The sequence below is a fragment of the Podarcis liolepis genome (assembly GCF_965112155.1).
Source record: "Podarcis liolepis genome assembly, chromosome: 1".
Classification (NCBI taxonomy): Eukaryota; Metazoa; Chordata; class Lepidosauria; order Squamata; family Lacertidae; genus Podarcis; species Podarcis liolepis.
The window spans coordinates 70844248-70866292 of record NC_139554.1 but is presented as its reverse complement, the minus strand read 5'-3'; the positions used below and the strand labels follow the sequence as shown (position 1 = coordinate 70866292).

The following is a 22045-nucleotide window of genomic DNA, read 5'->3' as shown; positions in this document are numbered from 1 at the left end:
AAATAGCTACAACATTTTTGCAGTAGTAGTGTTTTGCAGTGTGATCATATGCATGTCTATTCAGAAATAAGCCCAAGCAATTAAATAGTACAGTCGTACCTTGGAAGTCGAACGGAATCTTCCAAAACATTCAGAAACCAAAGTGTGGCTTCTGATTGGCCGTAGGAAGCTCCTGCAGCCAACTGAAAGCCGCGGAAGCTCCATTGGACATTCGGGTTCCAAAAAACGTTTGCCAACCGGAACACTCACTTCCAGGTTTGTGACATTCAGGAGCCAAAACGGCCGAGTACCAAGGCATTCGGGATCCAAGGTACGACTGTACTTGCATGTAAATGTGTATAAGATTATAGCCTAAGAATGTTCCTGGTCTTTGCACTATTATTCCCACATAGTAGATGTAGAGCTATCCTCATTGTTAATCATGACTTTTCTTTCTTCCTCGAAACAGGACTTGTAAGACACTTTAAAGAGGATTTTTGTTCAGATTTTGCCCTGCCCTACAAACCCTATTTAAATCAAACAAATATTGTTTCTTTATATTGATTTTCCTCTTATAATAATTCCGCCCTGCTGTGCTATTCTGGCTGCTTCTGAGTAGGTGCCATAAGCTCCACAGGTTTGCAGACAATATTAATTTCTCCCTCGGGGACGTTTGATTTGCATTAATAGGAACAATGCTTACATAGCTTTCTCTGGGGCTCTAAGTAAATGGGAGCATTTATGGTAGTGCATAGGATTGAAGAACAAACAAATGATGCAATCAGCTCAGTTTTTGAGTAGATCCACCTGTGCAGCAATGTCCACATAAGGGACAATGGCCTGTTAACAGCAGCAATAAGCCCATTCATTCACGCAGGGTGTGCGGAATGGAACCGTTGGCCGAGTGCATTCAGAAGAACATATTTTAAATAGGAGCAATATCAATAACTGCAGGTCAGGCATCACAAATCTGGTGTGGCAACAGGGCTCCCTCCATTAGCATGTCAGCACAGGTTGTTATTCATTAGCATATTTCATCGAGGGAAACAAGGAAGGGATGTAAACTGGCTCCATTGATTCTATGTGTTTCGCTGCTGTGGGTAAATTATTTCATTGGATAAATAAATGAAGGCTTTGTTCCTTGGGAGTTAAGTTCCATTGAGCTCCTTGGGACTGGATTCTGAGCCGATAGGCATAGGATGGTGCTGTTTATGTCTGATAAATCCATGATATTTCAGAGTAAACAAATAACCCCCAGCCAGTATAGCTTTTAAACAGAACAACCTGTATATTGAAAAGAATGTGTTCCTTGCAGTTACTCTCACTGAAACCCAATGGATGGGCAAATGATTTAGCTGCAGCCAGATAAATTGTGGGCCTCCGAGTTGACTGTGAAGAAGTGCAAGCCTTATTTAGCTCACAAGACAACAAAGTTATTTTTGAAATACCCCCTGCTGTATTATGACCTCTTAAAAGGTCAGCAACGAACAGCAATTCTCTGACATCTGTTTTGATGATGCATTTCTTCCTTTTAGGCAATGTGTATGTGGCCACCTTATGCTTAGGTAAATTACTCAAATAACTGAGAAGGAGCACGCCTAGAGCTCTTGGGGTGTTGGGGATGAAAAGGTAAAGAAGATGAGTCAGAAATTAGAAGGAAGATGCTGCTGAGCACATTTCTATGCCTGGGCGTGTATAATGGTTGCAAATGCACAGAAGGCTTGGGAAAGTTGAAGGCGTCTCTCACATTGCAATGAGCTTTGGATTCAGCAGAAATAGACCTTATCTAACCTGCATTGTGGGGTAAGATAACACCCCACCAAACCAATTCTGAGTCCTCTTGCGTATGCAGAGGATTTGGGAGTGGGTAAAGGAAATCAGCCCTGAGTGCTCACTGGAAGGGCAGATCGTGAAGCTGAGGCTCCAATACTTTGGCCACCTCATGAGAAGAGAAGACTCCCTGGAAAAGACCCTGATGCTGGGAAAGATGGAGGGCACAAGAAGAAGGGGACGATAGAGGACGAGATGGTTGGACAGTGTTCTCAAACCTACCAGCATGAGTTTGACCAAACTGCGGGAGGCAGTGGAAGACAGGAGTGCCTGGCGTGCTCTGGTCCATGGGGTCATGAAGCGTCAGACACGACTAAACAACTAAACAACAACAAATGGTGACTACAAATAATTTATGGCTCATGATCCAAGTCACTATTTGTGTATCCCGGTGCATTTCAATTTGCATCTAGTTCTGAAATTAAATCAATGAAGATCCCCCCCCCTTTACAAACACCTTCTTGCTGTTTTTAGAAGTTATGCTATTTTTTGCATGGCTTGAGTGTGAAGGATTTCCAGCTAACATATGGCAGCATAGCATTCCAGAGATATTTGTTATTCCCTTAATGCTCCAACAAAAAATCTCTTTTAAAGGCCTACACTAAGCACATGACATAACTATCACATGTTTAATGCAGGCAAAAGGCTTGAAGAGTACTATTGGGGAAAACCTACAACTCTCTATTTTATGTACATATTTCCATTTAAAGGAAATCTTATTATACACTCAAGGAGGCTAGACAAGCAATGAAAATGCACCAGCCGACATTACGCATCAATCGTACAAATTATTAAATTTTTTATTTAAAATCATCTCCTCCAACAACCTCAGGAGGGACTAAGCTTTCAGTGGTAAGTGTTTGATTTTCGATTTTGTTTCTCCCTTCAAAATATTATTCCTATTCAAACTAACTTCCGAATTTTTCTTCTTCTAAAAATTATAAGGAAAAGTGAGACAAACTGAGGGACTCTCTCACCTGAATGCAGTCGAGAGGTCAAACCAAAGCTGAAGAAGAACCAAGAAATGGTCTGAATTTTTATATTTGCATGAACTTGGAAAAAAACCTGAACAATCTTTGTTGATCCTGAACTTGAAACTTCTGGTCCATAGGAGTGGGAGTGGGGACTACTTGTTGTGTTCCTCAAGGTGATCTCAGTGATTGGCTGGAGACTTATAGAGTAAGGTAGTCCTTAAGGTGTCTTGGGCCTAAGTTGCTCAGGACTTTGTAAACTAATGGAATCTTGAACCTGGCCTAGTAGTAGACGGGAAGCCATTTCTCCAGTCTTCTGCTGCCTTCCTGACTGCCCACCTGGGAACAGAGGACGCTGCCCCTAAACTGACTCAGACCACTGGCCCATCTTCTTTTCCAGATCTACCTGGAGATGTCAGAGATTTTATCTGGGATCTTCTGCATGCAAAGCAGATGCTATAACCCTTCCTCCTTTCCTGACTGGAAATATTCCTCATGGAAGGAGTTACCTGATGATGCCTTCCCCCTGGGTTTTCACTGAAGTGCAGGTACCCAGGAAGGATACAGCATGAAAACCACAGGTGATTTATAGAATGAAAGGAAACTCACAAATGCCCCATGACCTCCTTAAAAGCCAGTTGTGTAAGCGCAACTGAAACCCTGTGCCTATGAATATTTCATCATAACCCTTTGCCCTGCCAATAAACATTTCACCAATTTCCTCTTTCTCATTTGAAAGGTTTTGAATGCAATTTCTTTTCCTCAATGCTTTTCTCTTTCTACAGTCCTACAGAATCAGTGCAAGTTCACCCTGATTTGTACCTGCAAAAATACTGGGGGCTCATCCTGCTTCCACCGATTTGTCGAATCTTTAGTGAGTTCAGCTAGAGCAGCCAGATAGGATACATAAATGACAGGAATGAAGCTGGCTGTTACAGGCTTGCTGACAACTACGGTTGTTGAAAAAACTAAATAATTCAGAATGATCCCCATCATGTATTGATTGAGCATAAAAATTATTGCGAGCAAAAAGTGTTTTGTGAGGGGAGGGAGTATAATATGCATTGAGCAAAAAAAACCCCCAAAAGTTCTTTGTCATTCATTTTTTCCTCACCTCTAGCCCAAAGCTTTGTCTTCAGGCTTAGAGTGAGATTCATTCTCCTGCAGGTAAGTCTGCTGAAAATTCTAGCCTGGGGGTATACTTTTTTGCTTTGTATTTAATGCTGTTTGAAGCTACTTGAGTGAAACTTGTGAAATCCCTAGTATCACAGGAGAGGTTTGTGTTTTCCACTTAACCCCTGAGTTCTAACTGGTGTTCACAAATTGTTTGAAAGACCTGCTGTATGTATCTGTTCCCACATGCTAGGGAAGATCACTTCACCCACTGTAGACCTGAGGTACTCTCAGTTGCGAGCCGTCCTTCACTCTGAATATCTCTTTGGCCATATATAGAAAACTCAAAACTATGACCGACTTTTGTGGAAATTAAAGTCTGTTCAAGGAACTATATTTTTCACACTTACTGTCAGGAAGGAAAGAAAGAAACAAGTTAACTGTGAATCAGCTGTTAATGTCAAAGAGAAGAGTAAAAATTGCAAGGCAGGTTGCATTTTTAGCAGAGGGGCTTTTGGGCATGGGGAAGGGGCTTCGTTACACAGACAAGACTAAGAGAGGGTCATCAACAATCAAGAAACGAATGTGATAGCTACATTCACCAAACGTTAAACCTGGAAGTTAATATATATTTTAGCACTCATAAAACAAATGTAATTTCCAAGATTACTCCGCGCGCTGAACCTACTTGGCATTCTCTACAGCTTCTTTGCTGCTGTAAGATTCGCATCGTATAGCTTTTGGCAGTCCCAGCAGAGTAAGCTCTTTCCACTAACAAAATACAAAATGCAAAATTAATAAAAGGACCCTTTGAAACTGACAAATGTGCCTGAGGCAAACTATCTGCCCAGCAGCTGGTTAAATTTTAATCAGTTATTTTTTTTCTTCCCCCTAGTCCTGTATATCTTTTGTATAGAGCTCCCTTGCTTGAGTGTGGCCAAAGTTTGTTTAAAAAAAAATATTGGTGGGTGAATCCCAATGTCTCTCTCCCACACTCCTTTCTGTTATCTCTCCCTCCACTACGTACATGAGCTGAGAGCTATTATGATTATGATTCAAAATTAAACTATGACTTCAGACTACACAGAAACAGCACAATTGCTTATTACTTACAGTGGTACCTTGGGTTACAGACACTTCAGGTTACAGACTCCGCTAACCCAGAATTAGTCCCTCGGGTTAAGAACTTTGCTTCAGGATGAGAACAGAAATCGTGCAGCGGCGCAGCGGTAGCGGGAGGCCCTATTAGCTAAAGTGGCACCTAAGGTTAAGAACAGTTTCAGGTTAAGAACGGACCTCCAGAACGAATTAAGTTCTTAACCCGAGGTACCACTGTAATGAACGATAGCTTCATTTCAGTTTGTGCATTGGTTACAGAAGAACAAATTAAGTAGGTTCGTATTAAAATGTGAACCAAATGAATTTCTCCCCAGTCAGTACTCTCAGCTAAGTATGCAGAGGTGCCTTATAATGCGATCATATGCAGCTTGGCTGAGAAGGAAGTCTGCTTTAATGCTGTTCATTCCAAGGTAAGTGTGGTTAGATATCAAGTTTTTCTGACCCCACTTTTGAAGCTGAATTCCAGTGTCTGAAGGAGCTGCATGCCAATGGCTGCATGCCATTGCTCCTAGGCATATGTTGTATAGGACAAAAAAGCTAATAGTTCCTATGAACTTTGGTGTGTCAAATCTGAATTGCCCCAGGTCCTTGAATCACCCAGACAAAACTGTTTGACAGGGAGAAAGAGTAACTACCACCACCAACCTTTGTGACTTTAACCAATAATGCCAACGCTTGCAAAGAGTGGATCCAGGTGGTGGAAGACATGGATGAAGTCATGTCTAGAGCAGAACTTTTGATCAGGAACAGGATACATCTAAAATTAGGAAAGCAAGCGAGAATTCCAATAAGTGAACACAAGCTGAAAGGTTTCACAAAAACTTGAACCACACCTGGCCAGCAGAAATGGTCCCATCTTTTTGCAGCAATCAGGAGCAGCCAAAGAACCCAACTGATTAAAACTACAAATTTAACCATGTTCACTGCTCTCACGTTGCTCACTATCTGCTACTTTCTTGCAATTACGCATGGTATATTATTGTTGTTTCATTGGTTATATGCCAACTACAAAAGTCTTGCAGCAACTTGCATTATAAAATTACTTTACATTTCAGGAATATGCAAGAGCTTTAAAACAAGCACTAAAATAACCACAATCCAATTCTAATAGCAACAGACAGAAACCCCGCCAACTTCCGGTCACAGTAACCAATAAATTTATTTATTTACATTTATAAACGGTTTAATATTTTTTTAAAAATAAATAAATAAATCTCTAAGACGTGTACAACATAAAAACAGTAAACAATATATCTGAAACAAAAATATAATATAAAACCAATGAAGCATCCCTATAAAGGCACAGAGAACCAAATAAGAACAGGAATTTGGGCATTTCCTGCAAATGACAACAGGGTCCAGCTAAAACACACATGGAGATAATGAAAGGTTCTAACAATCCAATGCTTGGGAGAAGGGGAAAGTCTTTGGCACTGAAAAGCAGTCAATGTCATGTGTACTAATAATTAATAATACACACAGAAACTGATTTATTTCCTCCTCTGGGTTGGGGGGAGGCCTAGCCTCTCAATCTGCTCCTAGGAGCTATAGAATCTGATGCTAGCAAAAAGGGTATTTTGTCTAACTTGCTGAGGTACATTAAATTAACCGTGGCAGGGCCAGCTCTAGATTTAAGGACATACACAAACACATGGCAAAGTGCCATCTAATGCATCTATTTGCACGCCTCCTTTTTGCAGCACTCCAGGGTAAACTTAAAATGGTGGGCAATTCACAGCCACCTGTTGCAAGGTAAAGCTGAGCTGAGTGAATGGGCATGTAGGGCCCAGTCCACAAGCACCACTAGCCCCTTGCACCTGCCTGAAGATGACCTAACCTGACCCCTGGCATGCAGATCTAGGTTGGGGCAGGGCCGGATTTAGGTTTGATGAGGCCCTAAGCTACTGAAGTTAATGGGGCCCTTTATATGTCCAGCTGTCCTTTGTCAACAACAAATTGTCACTGTTTTTTGTGTTGAATATATGCTTTCTGGTAATTTATGGCCCTAATAGGTATCTAAAGCCATTCGCACATAACAAAATATGTCCTTTATCAAATTGTTGAACTGAAATACAATTAAGAAGTATATTAATAGTGAAATTTTTGGAGGGGCCCCAAGAGAGTGGAGCTCTGAGCTACAGCTTGTTTAGCTTATACATAAATCCAGCACTGGGTTGGGGGAGTTGTTGGTACATGCATTTTAGAATAAATAAAAGGATTGTCCTTTCTAAAAGCAACATATCTTTATGTCTTTTTTTATAATAATGAGTTTTATTAGGGTTTATAAAGAGAAATACAAAGCTTAATATCAAATATCTTTTTTATCCAAACTAAAACATTAATCTAAATAAAATAAAAATAGAGAAGGGGGGGAGGGAGAAGATATTAAAAGAGAGGGGGAAAGTTAAGGAAAGAAAGAACTAAGGAACATCTCTCTAAGTCCTGAAGAATACCTTCTTCCGAGTTCAGAAGAAGAATTGAGATGCTGTTGACCTATTATCTCCCTTTCCCATCCATGTGCTGGTTCAATTCTGTATCCAAGGAAGGAATGGTAAACCTGTAAGGATGGCAGTTAGGTGCAGGCTCCCTTTTTTTTTGTCTCAGAACAGTTACTTTGAAAGACAAATAGTATCTGGAATTGCCCTGGTTATGGTATTCGTTCAGGCTCTGCTTACTGAAAATGTCCCGTTTCCTTTGCTGTCTTTTTCTACCACCCATTCATTCTCAAGAAGTTTCCTCATGGTATGATCATCTTATTAGTTGAGACCTCATGTCCCCTTGGAACTGGAGTGATATCAGTGCAGTTCTTGCGATTCCAAGGGGTCATGAAGGTGTGCCATCTTTACTAGAGCAAAGGCTGCCTTTGCTTAATGTAACGACTTCATTATCCGAAAACCACATTTTGATTAGGAAGGGAGATATATCTGCAAGGATTCTGGAGCTGCCAATTTAGCTGAGCAGCCCCCAGCCCAATACAACAAATTCATGAGGAGACTTGGTACTGGTAATTGGTTTATTAGACTTGGCTGCCTTGTGTATGTTTACCCTAATGTTTTCACAGCAGCAATGAGCAAGCTTGTTTCAAAATAGGATATTTCTATATAATGCTGTGCCTGAGGCGTTACAATAAGCCCAGAACGCCCCAGGCAGGACACAACTACACCCCCACATATACACACATCCAGCTTCAGGTGGAAATACTACTATTCGCCTTGAGTAATCACACGTCTTTGTCTAAATTACCCTAATAAGATGGCCCATAAAATCTCACTGTATACTTTATTCACCAAGAAGAATGTTCTTAATGTCTGATCTTTATAGCTATAGTTCTGGGCTCACTTTCAATAAAATTTTTTATTAATTACAGATTGTAAACATCAACAATTAATTCCTTTAAGCTAGAGATTCAGGGAAATATGACTAATTCTTATTCACCATAATTACAATAGTAGAATGAGAATAAATCTAACCGATAAACTTTAGTGCTACGCCAAAAATGTCTTCCACACACTTTTTGTTATCATTCTCCATCAATTAATGATAAAAGGAACTGTATTATCAAAGAGAAGAGCAGATTATGGTGGAAATGTCATGGCCAAGGGGTTTTGTGAGTAGGAATATTAGATAATTTAAATGGGAATGGGAATTGCCATTGTTTGCTTATTCATAATGGAAATCAGTCTCGAATTTCTCATACTTGGGGTGGGGATGGCTTATGGCCTCATTGGCACCCAGCCTTCAAGCTTTGGCACAGAGAACCTTAATTATGTGTCCCTGCTTCTTGCCTTGCCGATTTGTGATCCTTAGGTTTTCTTGCCCAGTGCCCCCTGTGAATGTTTCAGCAAATCCTTCTGCTCAACCCAAATTCCCAGTTACAGTCTTTTATGATTGCTTGCCTCCTGTCTTTCTGTCCTATTTTTCCTGGCTTTACCAAGGCTTTGACCCTTAATCATGTAAATTTTGTAAATAGTACTTTTGTCCAGGCTGGTCCTGGCAGTGAGTATGCGTATAGCATCAAAACAGGAGTCAGGAGAACTGGCCATCTGAATACTGCCATGCAATCAAGCACTTTCTCATTCCTTATCGCTCAACTCAACTATCTCCCCTCCCCAGAAAGGTGTTGGTTGCCATTTGTTCTGCACCTTGAAATGCTGATGGCTTTTGAAGAGCACTCACCCTTATGTCAAATGAATGGGAGCTTGTTTCAAAGGAATTAAATAATTTCAGAGAAGGGGATTGAAACGGCTTGAAAAGTATAATGATAGGCTTGATGGCTAGGCGAATTATCCTGTATTATAACCAGAGGTTGAATAGCTACAAACCAGACATCCCCTATGAGATCTGGAAGTTTTGTGATCAGATAATTATGCTAAAGATGGTTAGGTTAATGCATTCACTTAACCTAACTGATGATTTATCTGAGGAGTGTGGTGATCCTGAACACACACACAGGTGAATACAATAAATGAGTGTCTTGATTAAGCAAATGTATAAAAGGTAAAATTATAGAGAAAGTAAATACAGAGGTGCTGATAGGAGTGATCCCATGAGGGATCTATCAAGATGTTTTATGCTGCAAATCACAATAATTGTTTCTGAGCAAGTTCCTGGGGTGGTGGTGGGGGGAGTGAGTGGGGAGGGGGAAGCAAAGTGTCTCCTGGACTTCACAGACCCTGCACATTCTGCTTCTCTCATTTGCGAGTGAAAATTTGGTCCATTGCAGAAGTTGCTTTAATATCTTCATAAATGGTTTCAGTGTGAGAATCATTCTTATAGAGAAAGGAGTTTGTAGAAATGATAACCCTGGCTATAAAGCTAAACTTTTAGAGGCCATAGTTAAATGGCAGGAGTCACAGGTATTACCCGTTAAAAGGCTATTGGGTAGTATATTCTGGCTAGCTTGGGCTTCCTCCTAGACACTGGATCTGAAAATCGACTTCAGGCACACCTAGCTTGCTTGGATGTGCTAAGTGGAGTATTTTGCCTTCATTAATGACAGACACCCACCCACCCCACCCATACCATGTTACAAATAGCTTTTGAAGCATAAAATAGTGTCCATGGGCAGCAAGAGGCAAATCTGATGTTCAAGAAATATAAACCCATAACAAGTTCTTGGGAATATGGAATTAGTCACATAGTTCTTTGAGCATATCCCAGAATGCACTTACTGCATTTGAAAATATATACTGAATTGGCACCACACTGGATATATATGGTGAATTTTAGTACTTGTACTAACTGTGCCTTGAATAATGGGAACCTTGTTGTATCTTAGCTTAGATTTGTTCTTAATTGTGTATGCATGGATAAGGCCTTGGTCTATCTAGCCCAGTGATGGCTCCTTAGAATGACTCCATTGTTGTGGGTCGAGGTTGTTCCCAGGATTGCTGGCTGAGATTCTGTGGTCTTTGGGCTGAAGCACTGTCTGGTATTCAACTAAATCATTATGTGAACAGAATGACTCCCGCTTATGCCATGGGACTTCCTCTCCACCACATACCCTGAGTTATCCCCAAATCAGCTCTAGACTTTGGGGGTGGGGTGGGGGAACGGAGAACATATTTAGCAGGTGTGCAAAGTGAGGAGAGGGAAGGGAGTCTGGTTGTGCAAGCAGAAGTCATTCTGCTTGTGCATGGAACTGGTTAGCGCTATGTTGAATACAACCCATTGTTTCTGAGATTAAATGCCTCAGAAGACCAGGACAGGTACAATTTGACCTTAAGTTACAGTTGTGTTATAGCAAATTAGATGAAGTATCTGCTTTGACTCACCACACAAGACAAAGTAGGACAGCTTAACTGCCTATTTCTCCATATTTAATATTTTCCAAACTTAAATCCTCACTACAGTAATGCTGTTGTATTTTTTTTAGCCTCATTACTCCCACCCCCACCCCCAAAATTACTCTACTCAATATTTTACTTTGCTTGCCTTTTACATCTTGTGTGTAAATAGTTCAGGCATAAATACCAATAGCAGATAAAATTAGTAATATAGTAATTTAAATGCAGGGAGCATTAAAAATGAAAATCAAAGAATACAGCACAGCCTTAATCTTTACACTGTAGTGGTTTTTATCCAAGTTTGCCTCGGTAGGCACTGCGACAGTGCCTAAGAGATGTATATATTCACATTCAGCAAAGTACTGGAGGTTTTTAAATATATATATAATTTTGCCAGAAACCATAGACATTTATTTTTATTAGCATATCTGAGGTATACATCCCTTTAGTCACTAACTTTTTCCTGTAATGCAAAAGAGACAGGTATTTAAGGAACAATCTAAAAGTATAATTATGGAAAATTTGCATCCCTTTCATGCTTTTTCTTTTGTAAAATAAGGCAGCAACTGCCATGGCATGAATGACTGCCAGGAACCCAACTCTGCCCTGTCTCTCATTATATATATCTCAAGACTTGCATTCCAATACAGAGTGTAGCATGCTGAAGCCCACCAAACTCAATAGACTTCAGATGCTGAGTTCTGTGCTGGATTGTGGCTGGGCTGTGAGGTCAATTGTAGCCCATGCTGTGAGTGTCTCCTAAGGGAGTTTTGTCTCCTGAGTTGCTGAAGAAAGATACAAGTGTGTGAAATTTACAACTAATCCAGAATGCAGCAGTGAGACTGGTGACTGGGAGTGGTCGCCGAGACCATATAACACCGGTCCTGAAAGACCTACATAGGCTCCCAGTACGTTTCCGAGCACAATTCAAAGTGTTGGTGCTGATCTTCAAAGCCCTAAACGGCTTCGGCCCAGTATACTTAAAGGAGCATCTCCACCCCTATTGTTCAGCCCAGACAATGAGATCCAGCTCTGAGGGCCTTCTGGCGCTTCCCTCCCTGCAAGAAGTAAAGCTACAGGGAACCAGGCAGAGGGCCATTTTGGTAGTGGCACCCACCCTGTGGAACACCCTCCCACCAGATGTCAAGGAAATAAACAACTATCTGACTTTTAGAAGACATTTGAATGCAGCCCTGTTTCAGGAAGCTTTTAATGTTTCATGTTGTTGTTCTTTTTCCTGTATTTTTGTTGGAAGCTGCCCAGAGTGGCTGGGGAAACCCAGTCAGATGGGTGGGGTATAAATAATTATGTTGTTGTTGTTGTTGTTGTTGTTGTTGTTGTTGTTGTAATACAAGCAGCAGCATTGTAGGGATCATATTGTGGGAGTGTTTAATGGGTTCTCCATCTAAGCCTCACCTCTGCTACACATATAAAGCAGAATCAAACCACTTTTTAAAAAGTCATGGTTCCCCCCTAGAACCTTTAGGGTGCAGCTCTAACATGTTTCCTGAGTCCTAGATTTATGAAAGGGTCGCTGCATCAGGGACACATGACGTCCAAATATATATATATATATATATATATATATATATATATATATATATCACCTCATTTCTCCCAATTAAAACAAGTGTACATTTTATCCCTTATATATACATACTTACAATATTAAAAATATAAATATATTTATATTAAAGGGGGCACTTTACAAAATGTAAGCATCGTTTTTCGATTTGTAAACCTCTGCTGCACCACGGGTCCTTTCCTTTGGGATCGCTTGTTTTTCCTCTAGTCTTTTGAATCTTTTAAAGCTTCTCTCATTATTTTTGTTGTCTGAAGTTGGGCAATAATGTTACTGTGATTAATTAAGCAAAAAGACATGGAAAGGGGGGTGGGGTAATCATCAGATAATAAAGCCCTTTGGGTTTTGCAATGCATGAGGTGCAACCAGGACCCTTTATCCCCAGAGGTCTGATTATCTCCAGGAAAACTACACCTCCCTGTACTTGCTGTACAGTTATTATGGAATATCTTTACACTTTATAAAGTAAATTACTTTAATCACTGAAAATTGCCAGTGTTGTGAGGTTTCAGCTGTGAGGTTCACAGAGCTTAATCTGCCCATTTCAAGTCTGAAATAACCAATAATTGTTCAAATAAAAGCAGGGATAAACCATTATTTAAATGGTGGGATCATCCCTTCAGAGTGGTAAGGACACCTTTTGAACATCTGGTGACATGGGACTGATTTAACAATAACTCCCAGAGTTATACGCCATACTGTTACCCTTCCAGGAAATCCTTTTCATGTTCATTTTTATTAAGGCAACTCAACGCATGTTCATTCACCAATATTTGTTTAAGAGGACAATGAAGCATTTTTGATAGCTTGTAAGTAGAGGTGTGAAAACAATTTTAACTGGCAGAAAACGAAACATAGACTTCTATGGACTGGGTCTGTCTTCCAACTGCACAATACATTAGCTATGTATGTGAATCAGGTTTGTGTGATGGAGAGGTTGACCTGATGGACTGATTCACAAATGCATGAACATCCCTTCAGCTCTTGATATTTGTTGCCTGAACACTGGATTACTCTTAGCCAGATGTTCAGGTACCTCTATCAAAAAGTGTAGTGTCTCAGATGACCTCCAGTTATATGATAGCTTATCTCTGGTGATTAATTCTGACGGATGATTCACCCATGCAAGCCTATAGTCTTTAAATTATGTACAGGCATACCAGGAATGGGTATATGTCTTATAGATAAGAGGTCTGTTATGACATCTGTGGCTTGTGCTGTGCCCAGGGCTTTTTTCATCTGGAACCTGCCGGAACTCAGTTCCGGCACCTTTCAGGTGGGCACCATTGCCATTATAAAAGAACAAGGGAGGAATTCATGGGTAGTTCTGGACCTCATTTCCTAGAAAAAGACCACTGTGCCTGACATGTTGTTGTTGTTTAGTCATTTAGTCATGTCCGACTCTTCGTGACCCCATGGACCAGAGCACGTCAGGCATTCCTGCCTTCCACTACCTCCCGCAGTTTGGTCAAACTCATGTTCGTAGCTTTGAGAACACTATCCAACCATCTCGTCCTTTGTCGTTCCCCTTCACCTTGTGCCCTCCATCTTTCCCAACATCAGGGTCTTTTCCAGGGAGTATTCTCTTCTCATGAGGTGGCCAAAGTATTGGAGCCTCAGCTTCACAATCTGTCCTTCCAGTGAGCACTCAGGGCTGATTTCCTTCAGAATGGATAGGTTTGATCTTCTTGCAGTCCATGGGACTCTCAAGAGTCTCCTCCAGCTCTCACTTCCATACATCACTACTGGGAAAACCATAGCTTTAACTATACGGGCCTTTGTTGGCCAGGTGAAACATTAAATAGGAAGAGGAGCGAGATCCAATATTTTCTTACCATGTCCGTTCATGGAGGGGCAAAGGGGATCAACCCCACCACCACCTTTATTCAAATCCAAAGTATTGGAAAGATCCATGTTGACGTGCCGGATGAGCTCTGTTCCCTCCAAGGACAGTACTTTGACCCAGAGTTGCCCTTCCACAAAGAGAATGGCTTCTTCCATTCATGGCAGTCCAACAAAGACTCCCACAGGCTTTGTGTTGATTCTCTTTTCCTTTTAAAGCCCCTAGCACTACTTCTGGTGCTGTTCCAGAGAGGACACCAACCTTACAGAGCAATTTTTCAGGGGGCTTTTCTGACATTGGGCTGGTCCAAAATGACCTGAAAATAGTTTGGGTCCAAAGTCCTTTCAGCCACTCAACACTGCTGCAGCCCAATGGTTGAACATGTGTGAAACAATATACCTGCATCAGACAGGCAAGAAGAAAAATATGTGGGCCAGAATTTCTCCCATGGCACAGTTCTAAAGCACTTCAGTTGGCTTAGACATCCTCTGGAACAGCTGGCTGGAAATTGTTGAACACTGCTTTCCTCACTTAAGCTTGTGCTCCTCATGCAGGAGGGAAGCCCAAGCAAAAATAGCACACTGCAACCTTAGGAGGAAGCAATGAAACTTCCTCCCACCGCCAGCAGTAACTCTTTGTGCGGCTGCTACACCAGCCCACCACACAAAGGGCATGGAAGCCACTCAATGCACATTCAAACTGGGTAGAGATTTAGACCACCTCAGGAACTGGCCTAAATCCTTCCCAGTAATTTCCCTCTGATTGTTCCAAATGAGACAGAAACTATTTTAAAAGGGGTGTGAGGAGGGAAAAGGAAGGAGGAATGCAATACCTCTGCCCTGTTCTGCCAGGGAGACAACCTTACAGCAGATACAATGAATAGTTTAATAGAGAAAAGGGAATGCACTTGGTTTAACTTGAACTTTAAGCAGGAGATTGGTTCAGGAGAGAGATGTACAAGAGCTCTGAATTGTGAAGATTTGGGAGGGAAGGAGGGAGGGAGGGAGGGAGGAGTGATGCACTTCATGTCACATCTCACAGAAGAAAAGAAAATGTGTGTATTTGTTTTGCACCACTGCAGTAACCATGTGAGCAAAGTCCGTTAAGGGGCTAATTGAGGACCAAATGAGTTGTGATGTTAATGTGCAATTTTTAAAAAAAGGTAAATACACCAGCTGGGGTGTGTGATAATCATCAGGAAAACAGCAGAAACCCCCCCACCCCAAAAGCAAATTGCAGCAGGGAAAGAAGGGGTTAATCCTCCATCCACAATGGCTGCCAGCACAGCAATGATGATCGCAACCCTCAGCTAATGCTATTTGCAATTTTCAAAACTTGCACGTTAGATGTGAATATGCATTAATGTAGCATGAAATGGAAGTATAGAGGGTCAAAGGTAAGCCGGTTCTTTCTTATAAGAATGGAAGGCTGCTTTCTACACACACACACACACACACACACACACACACACACACACGTGTATATCTGGAAATTAAACTCCTATAGCTCCACATGTGAGATGAAGTACTAAGATGCACAAAAGATTAGAACAAGATCCCCAAGACGGAAAATTAATTCCGTCTTCATTTGAAAGGACAGTATTTAATGTATGTACCATTTTAACTGACATGTCAAAGTGGGAGAGTCCACTTAGTGACAGAAAAATTATACCCTGCAGAGAGGTGAAAAGCCAACTCTACTAGGAGCAGAAACATGGCGTGGGATGCCATCAATCCTACTTTTAAAAGAAATGTTTAAAATTGTTGCACCTTGCTTGAAGGATAAACTCTAAATATGGTTTTAGATAGAGTGTGCTATCAACAGTCCTCAGGAGAAATCTGAGTTATTGTGCCAGAGGCAATTAACCCTGAGTAATGTGAATTTGTAGCAACCTGAAATGACAACCTGATAGAGGAGGCGATGCTATTTTTCGGGGGGGGGGGCAGAAAAAGAAGATATCGTTTGCTACTGCTCAGGCTTTCAACCAAAGCTTGAAAGCTCCCCGCAGTAATTTGTTTACCAAGTTGACTAATGAGAAGAGTTAATCAAAAGAGTTTTCTTAGGAGAAATATGACCAGTAGCCTAAGCTCGAATAGTACTACATAGATCAGCCACAGCATATGTTTCTGGAAGGATTCCAAGCAGAAATATTGAATTTGATTACAAGGCAAAGGGTAACGATGTTCAGGGGCATTTTGTAGGAAGGTAAACATAGATTCTTCTTTTTAAAAAAGCAAATTATAAAAGTATTCTGTGGCATCCTTTCCAAACAAAATGAAAGATTAAACGAATCTTAGAAGGGTTGGACTCGGGCACTTCTGTTGATGTTATGTGGCACACAATTGAAAGCAATGAAAAAAAACACCTGGGAAGTCGGGCTCTCAGGTGGAAGAGGGAAGGTGTCTTTTGATACGCAGCAAACAAATGCTTTTCAAAAGCTAATGGCGTGATCTTACACATGTTTTGTGAGTCAAGGACCCACCACCCGCATAGGATTATAATAAGACACAAAGACACATTATTTTAGGTTAATGGGCAAAATTAGGCCACAACTTTATTGGTTACAGCATGTGAGTAGTATTGGCTACTTGGATAAAACAGTAATACAGTGGTACCTCGGGTTAAGAACTTAATTCATTCTGGAGGTCCGTTCTTGACCTGAAACTATTCTTAACCTGAGGTACCACTTTAGCTAATGGGGCCTCCCACTGCCGCTGCGCCGCCACCACCCGATTTTTTGTTCTCATCCTGAAGCAAAGTTCTTAACCCGAGGTACTATTTCTGGGTTAGTGGAGTCTGTAACCTGAAGCGTCTGTAACCCAAGGTACCACTGTACATGACTCCACCCCGCTCAGCAGGGAGTCATTTCAGAGTTAACAACCAGTGGGAGGAGCTTGTTGGTGCAAATACAACTGGAAGCTTTCCCATGATATCACCAGGGCTCGTGCCACGGCTCTAGCCACCAGCAGGGCATCGGACAGGATCCACGACCACCGGATTCCTATAACGGAATACCCAAAAGAGTAGGGGTAGATGATGGCCGATACCCAATCCTCCAACACAGCACACATATTCCAATGGGGGACAAAGCGCTGCCGCGGCTGCTTAAATGCAGCTAACCCTGCCCACCAGCCAGCCCTATTGACCGGCTGAAAGGCTTGGCTGCAGCAGCAGAGGCAACCAGAAGCAGGGAGCCGAATACGCCTCCCTGCCGCTGCAGGAAGCTGCTCCCACTCACAACTTCTCCCCTCTGGGAGGAGGAGAGGCCTTCTCAGACATAAATCCCTCTGTGTTTAGTGGGGCTTACTCACAGGTAAGTAGGATTAGGATTGCAGCCTAAATGACAAACGACACTAATAGCACAATCCAATATATGTCTACTCAGAAGAAAACCCCGTAGAGTTCAATGGTACTTACTGCCATGGAAGTGAGCACAGGAGTGAAGCCTTAGAAGGAAAAGTTCATTATTTTTTTGGTGAAGAGCTCAGATGAATTGGAGCTAAATCATATAAAGTAAGACTGGATCACAGAGAAAGGTGATCCCTGGTCCTAAATGATGTTACTTAATGTCAAGCTAGAAAATAAGTTAAATGTATTACAGTGGTACCTTGGTTCTCAAACTTAATCCATTCCGGGAGTCCGTTCGATTCCTGAAACCGCTTGAAAACCAAGGCATGGCTTCCAATTGGCTGCAGGAGCTTCCTGCACTCAGTCGGAAGCTGCGGAAGCTACGTCAGATGTTCGGCTTCCGAAAAACGTTTGCAAACTGGAACACATATTTCTAGGTTTGCGGCGTTCGGGAGCCGATTTCTTCGACAAGGCGCGTTCTCCAATTAAATGAGAGCGTGTGTTGTGGTGTGGGCCACCGGGCAGCCCTATTGTTGCCAGGCAGGTTAATGGTTGTTGCCTGGCACTTTGATTGGATAACCGGGTTGCTGGGGCAAATTGTATGCTGCAAATTGGGTGGGTGGGGCCATAGTCTTTAAATATTGGGGCACTCTGGTTTCTCTTTCTCTTTAGCAGAGTGCATCGGATCACCCGCCCGCCTGCCCTCTTTTCCGGTTGACCTTGCTTTGCCTGTCATGGGGTCGCCTGCCTTGGTGCAGGGGCCTAGTAGGAATTTTGCCATTTGGTGATTGGCTGTGCCATTTGGTTTTTGCCTACTACTCAGCAATTCATCACAACTTGTAAGGTTGCGGTTAGGCATTGGTTATAATATGCTGGTGGTGGAGGGGTCAGGATAGGCTGTGCCTGCCCCTCCTATTGCGCTGAAGGGAATTCCGTTAAAGGAATCCTGGGGCTTGCCACGATTTCGTCCAATCCCTGTCATGGGACCAGGGCCGGCAAGCCTTGGGGAGCTGCTGGGGTGAGCGGCGTGGGTCCGATGCTCAGCTCAAACGATCCCCGATTTTGACTTTCCCTTCTACTGGCTTCCGATCGGACCTCGGTATGTCACTTCCGTCCCAGGTGGGGGGGACAGATAGTCATAACCACTGTCTAAACAACCACTCACTGATTTTGTATTTTAATAAAGTTGTGGCCAAAATAGTGCCCAAAAACCAAAACTAAAATTACGTGTTATGTGTGAAATTATTTGAGGGGTGGCCTGGGGGACCTACACATGCAACTAAGGTACCACTTTACTAGGAACAGGGAAGATTAGCCCTCCCGACTGATAGTTCTTTAAAGAAGACATGAACACAGCCATTTCACATGTGCTCTGTCATTTTAGGAACAATTGATTGGATCCTGTGTCCATTCTGTGAAAAGGTGCAAAAGTGAGGTGGAGAAGAGGCGCCCACTGGAGGGAGACAGCTTTTGCTGATTCCCCTTTCAGCTCCTCCTCTCAGAGTATCCTTCCCCAGCCATCCAGATCAGATTTTTGGGGAGCCCAGGGGCTTGCAGGGGAAAGAAGGAATCTGCAAAAATCACCTTCCCACCCAGTTCCTCTAGCAAAAGCATCCCATAAGCAGAGCTCTGCTCACGGGAACTCTGGAACCAAGCCATGCGTCATGCTCAGAAGCAAGTATTCCAATATATTAAATTATGTGTGAGGGGGGGAAATGACTAATTAATATTACCGCTGAACAACCCCATAGCATGTTCTAAGGATGGCACAGCGAGAAGATAGTTAGTGACTTGGCAATAGCTACCAGGAAGACAGATTGATTAAACCATGATTTATATTTCTTATAGGAAATGACACATGTACTTTCTAGATATCAAATGAGCGGCACATCTGATGAAGAAACTGAACTCATTTATCATTCATGCAGAGATATCTTAAACAGCTACAGTAAATATGATCAAAGTATTTAATTGTAAATTAGGTTAAATATCTTATGAAAGGGTTTGGGAGATAAGCAAAATCTATAAGCTAAATCTGTAGTTACCTAAAACGATGGAGATCTTTTGAGGTACCAAACTTTTAAAACCTCTTGTGCTTCAAAACCTACCATTTTCAAAAACGAAGCAGAGAGCTTTGAAGGCATAAAAATCTCGAGGCTTTCAGCATATTTTATTTCATGGAAGAATAAATTGCCTAAAATTATGAAAAGAGCAATGAACGGAATTACAGAACATAGGGCGAAATGCATCCATGTGTTTGTCCAGATATTGTAATAATTAATAATACAGTGGTGCCTCGCAAGACGAAATTAATCCGTTCCGCGAGTCTCTTCGTCTAACGGTTTTTTCGTCTTGCGAAGCAACCCTATTAGCGGCTTGGCGGATTAGTGCTATTTGCGGTTTAGCGGCTATTAAAGGCTTAGTGGCTATTAAAGGCTTAGCGGATTAGCGGCTAAAAGGCTATTAGCGGCTTAGCGGCTTAGAAAAAGGGGGGGAGCAAAAAAAAAATTGGAACACTCGCAAGACGTTTTCGTCTTGCAAAGCAAGCCATAGGGAAAATCGTCTTGCGAAGCAGCTCAAAAACGGAAAACCCTTTCGTCTAGCGGGTTTTCCGTCTTGCGAGGCATTCGTCTTGCGGGGCACCACTGTAATGGGGGATTTTATAGTTTTTGTTATTTCATTTTCTTAGTTTGTTCACTTTTGAAACAATCAGAAACACAGACAATATTCCCATTTTGAAGTTTGGGAACTAAGGGTGAAAAAGTAACTGAATATGCAGCCATCCACATGCAGGGCTGGTATGAGTGTTTCCCACTGAACAAGGATATGGAGGAATCTTTCCTCAGACATTGAAAGGTAGTGTGGTGTAGCAGTTAGAGTGTTGGACTAGCACTTGGGAGATGAGAGTTCAAACCCCCAACCTGCCATGAAGCTCAGTACTGTCCTTATTCAACTGAGCTTGTATGGCTAATGAAGGCTACTCTAGTCGTATTAGACTGCAACCACGTCATTCCCATGAACCCATGAACCCTCCTTACAGATGTTTCTACAGGAAGTGGACTCAGGGTAGAGACAGCTTGCTACACAAAATGACACCAGAGCTGAAGCATATGAATGAACTTCAGTGGACTCTCTTGAGCCAGGAGGCAATTCGGCAATGATTTCCATTCCAGCCTGTGTTCATCAAACACATCACTGTCTCCATTCCTCTGCAGTTCAACTCCAACAAAAACTATGTTATTTGGCTCACTGTGGTAAAATTTATGTAATTAATTATCATTCTGCTATTCTGCACCATTCATTTCAATGCAAAGGAAGTGCAATACAAAGTTTAAGTGTGTGTGTGTGTGTGTGTGTGTGTGTGTGTGTAATATCAATTACATATCATTTGCGGACTGAAAACACCCCCACTAGTGAATATTGATCATTTTTTAAGGACTGATTTCTGTTCTGGACATGCAACAAATAAGAAAACAGCTGCAGTTTCATTCCCATTTCTGTTGGAATTCTCTGACAGTCTTATCCCCAAGGCAAGTTTACAACACCTGATAACATTCTTTCATAATGTTTTATCTATATCTCAGAGGGTTATTTTTCAATCCTGTTCCATTTCATAAAATCAAACTGTTCTTCCTTTATTTACTTATATGTTTTTAACCTGTTTTCAGAAAGGATTAACAGGGGAAATATATAGAAACCCCATTCCAACTTGGTCAGAATCTTTGCACTGATAATATCAGCTCACCTGGGACTTCAGGGGAGTGGGGGTGGCCGTGGTGGGTTCAGGGAGGCTGCCATCTTTCCAGGCACAGCCTGGGGATGGATGACTGGCACTGCCCACCTCGGGCCATGTCAGACCCACAGGTGAGGGCAGGCAGTGCCTGCTCAGCCAATCAGAGTCTGGGTCTTGGGGCTGTGAACAGCCCACACCCCAGCTTATTTAAGGGGGTGGCCAGGTGTCAGCTACCCTCTTAGACAATCATTGTGGGATTTTTCACCCAACCACTCAGTCTTCAGGGACTGCATCCTTCGTCACAAGGGTACCCCATTAGAGGGGTCCCAGAGAGGTGACTCTGTCCAGGAGTCCACTGGTAGACTAAAGGGTGACTACATCTCTCCCAATGGCAGTATGTGTGGGGTTTTGGCATCTAATCCATTGTGGGGACGACTCTCCAGCACAAATTTGACCCCTACCAGGTTTCTATCAGGAGCAGGCAAGCTGCTTGGTGCAGGATGCATGCCCAATGCCTTAGCCAAAACCTACTCTTTCCTGTAATCAATAAAGTTGTGGCCTAATTCAACCCAATACCAGTCTCCCGTGTCATTCTTGTGGCACTGCCTTCCCCTACCAAGGCCATTAAGCGCCTGTGCCAGCAATCAGCTTTTTCAGTAAGGCCAGTAGCTGAAACATAGAGTGAAAAATGCAGGCCTAGGCTGGCTCATTATACATTTCGCCATTCTGTTGTGGTCATAT

The 22045-nt window shown here is 42.2% G+C and overlaps 1 protein-coding gene across 1 annotated transcript in view; it reads left to right on the top strand.

Moving 5' to 3' along the window:
• The first annotated feature begins 2574 nt into the window (after positions 1–2574).
• Positions 2575–22045, top strand: part of PSMA1 (proteasome 20S subunit alpha 1) — a 376247-nt gene continuing 356776 nt past the window's right edge. The window contains exon 1 of the mRNA XM_083478733.1: positions 2575–2578. Within this exon, the coding sequence (XP_083334859.1) occupies positions 2577–2578 (2 nt within the window). The 5' untranslated portion in view covers positions 2575–2576. The remainder of the gene's footprint in view (positions 2579–22045) is intronic.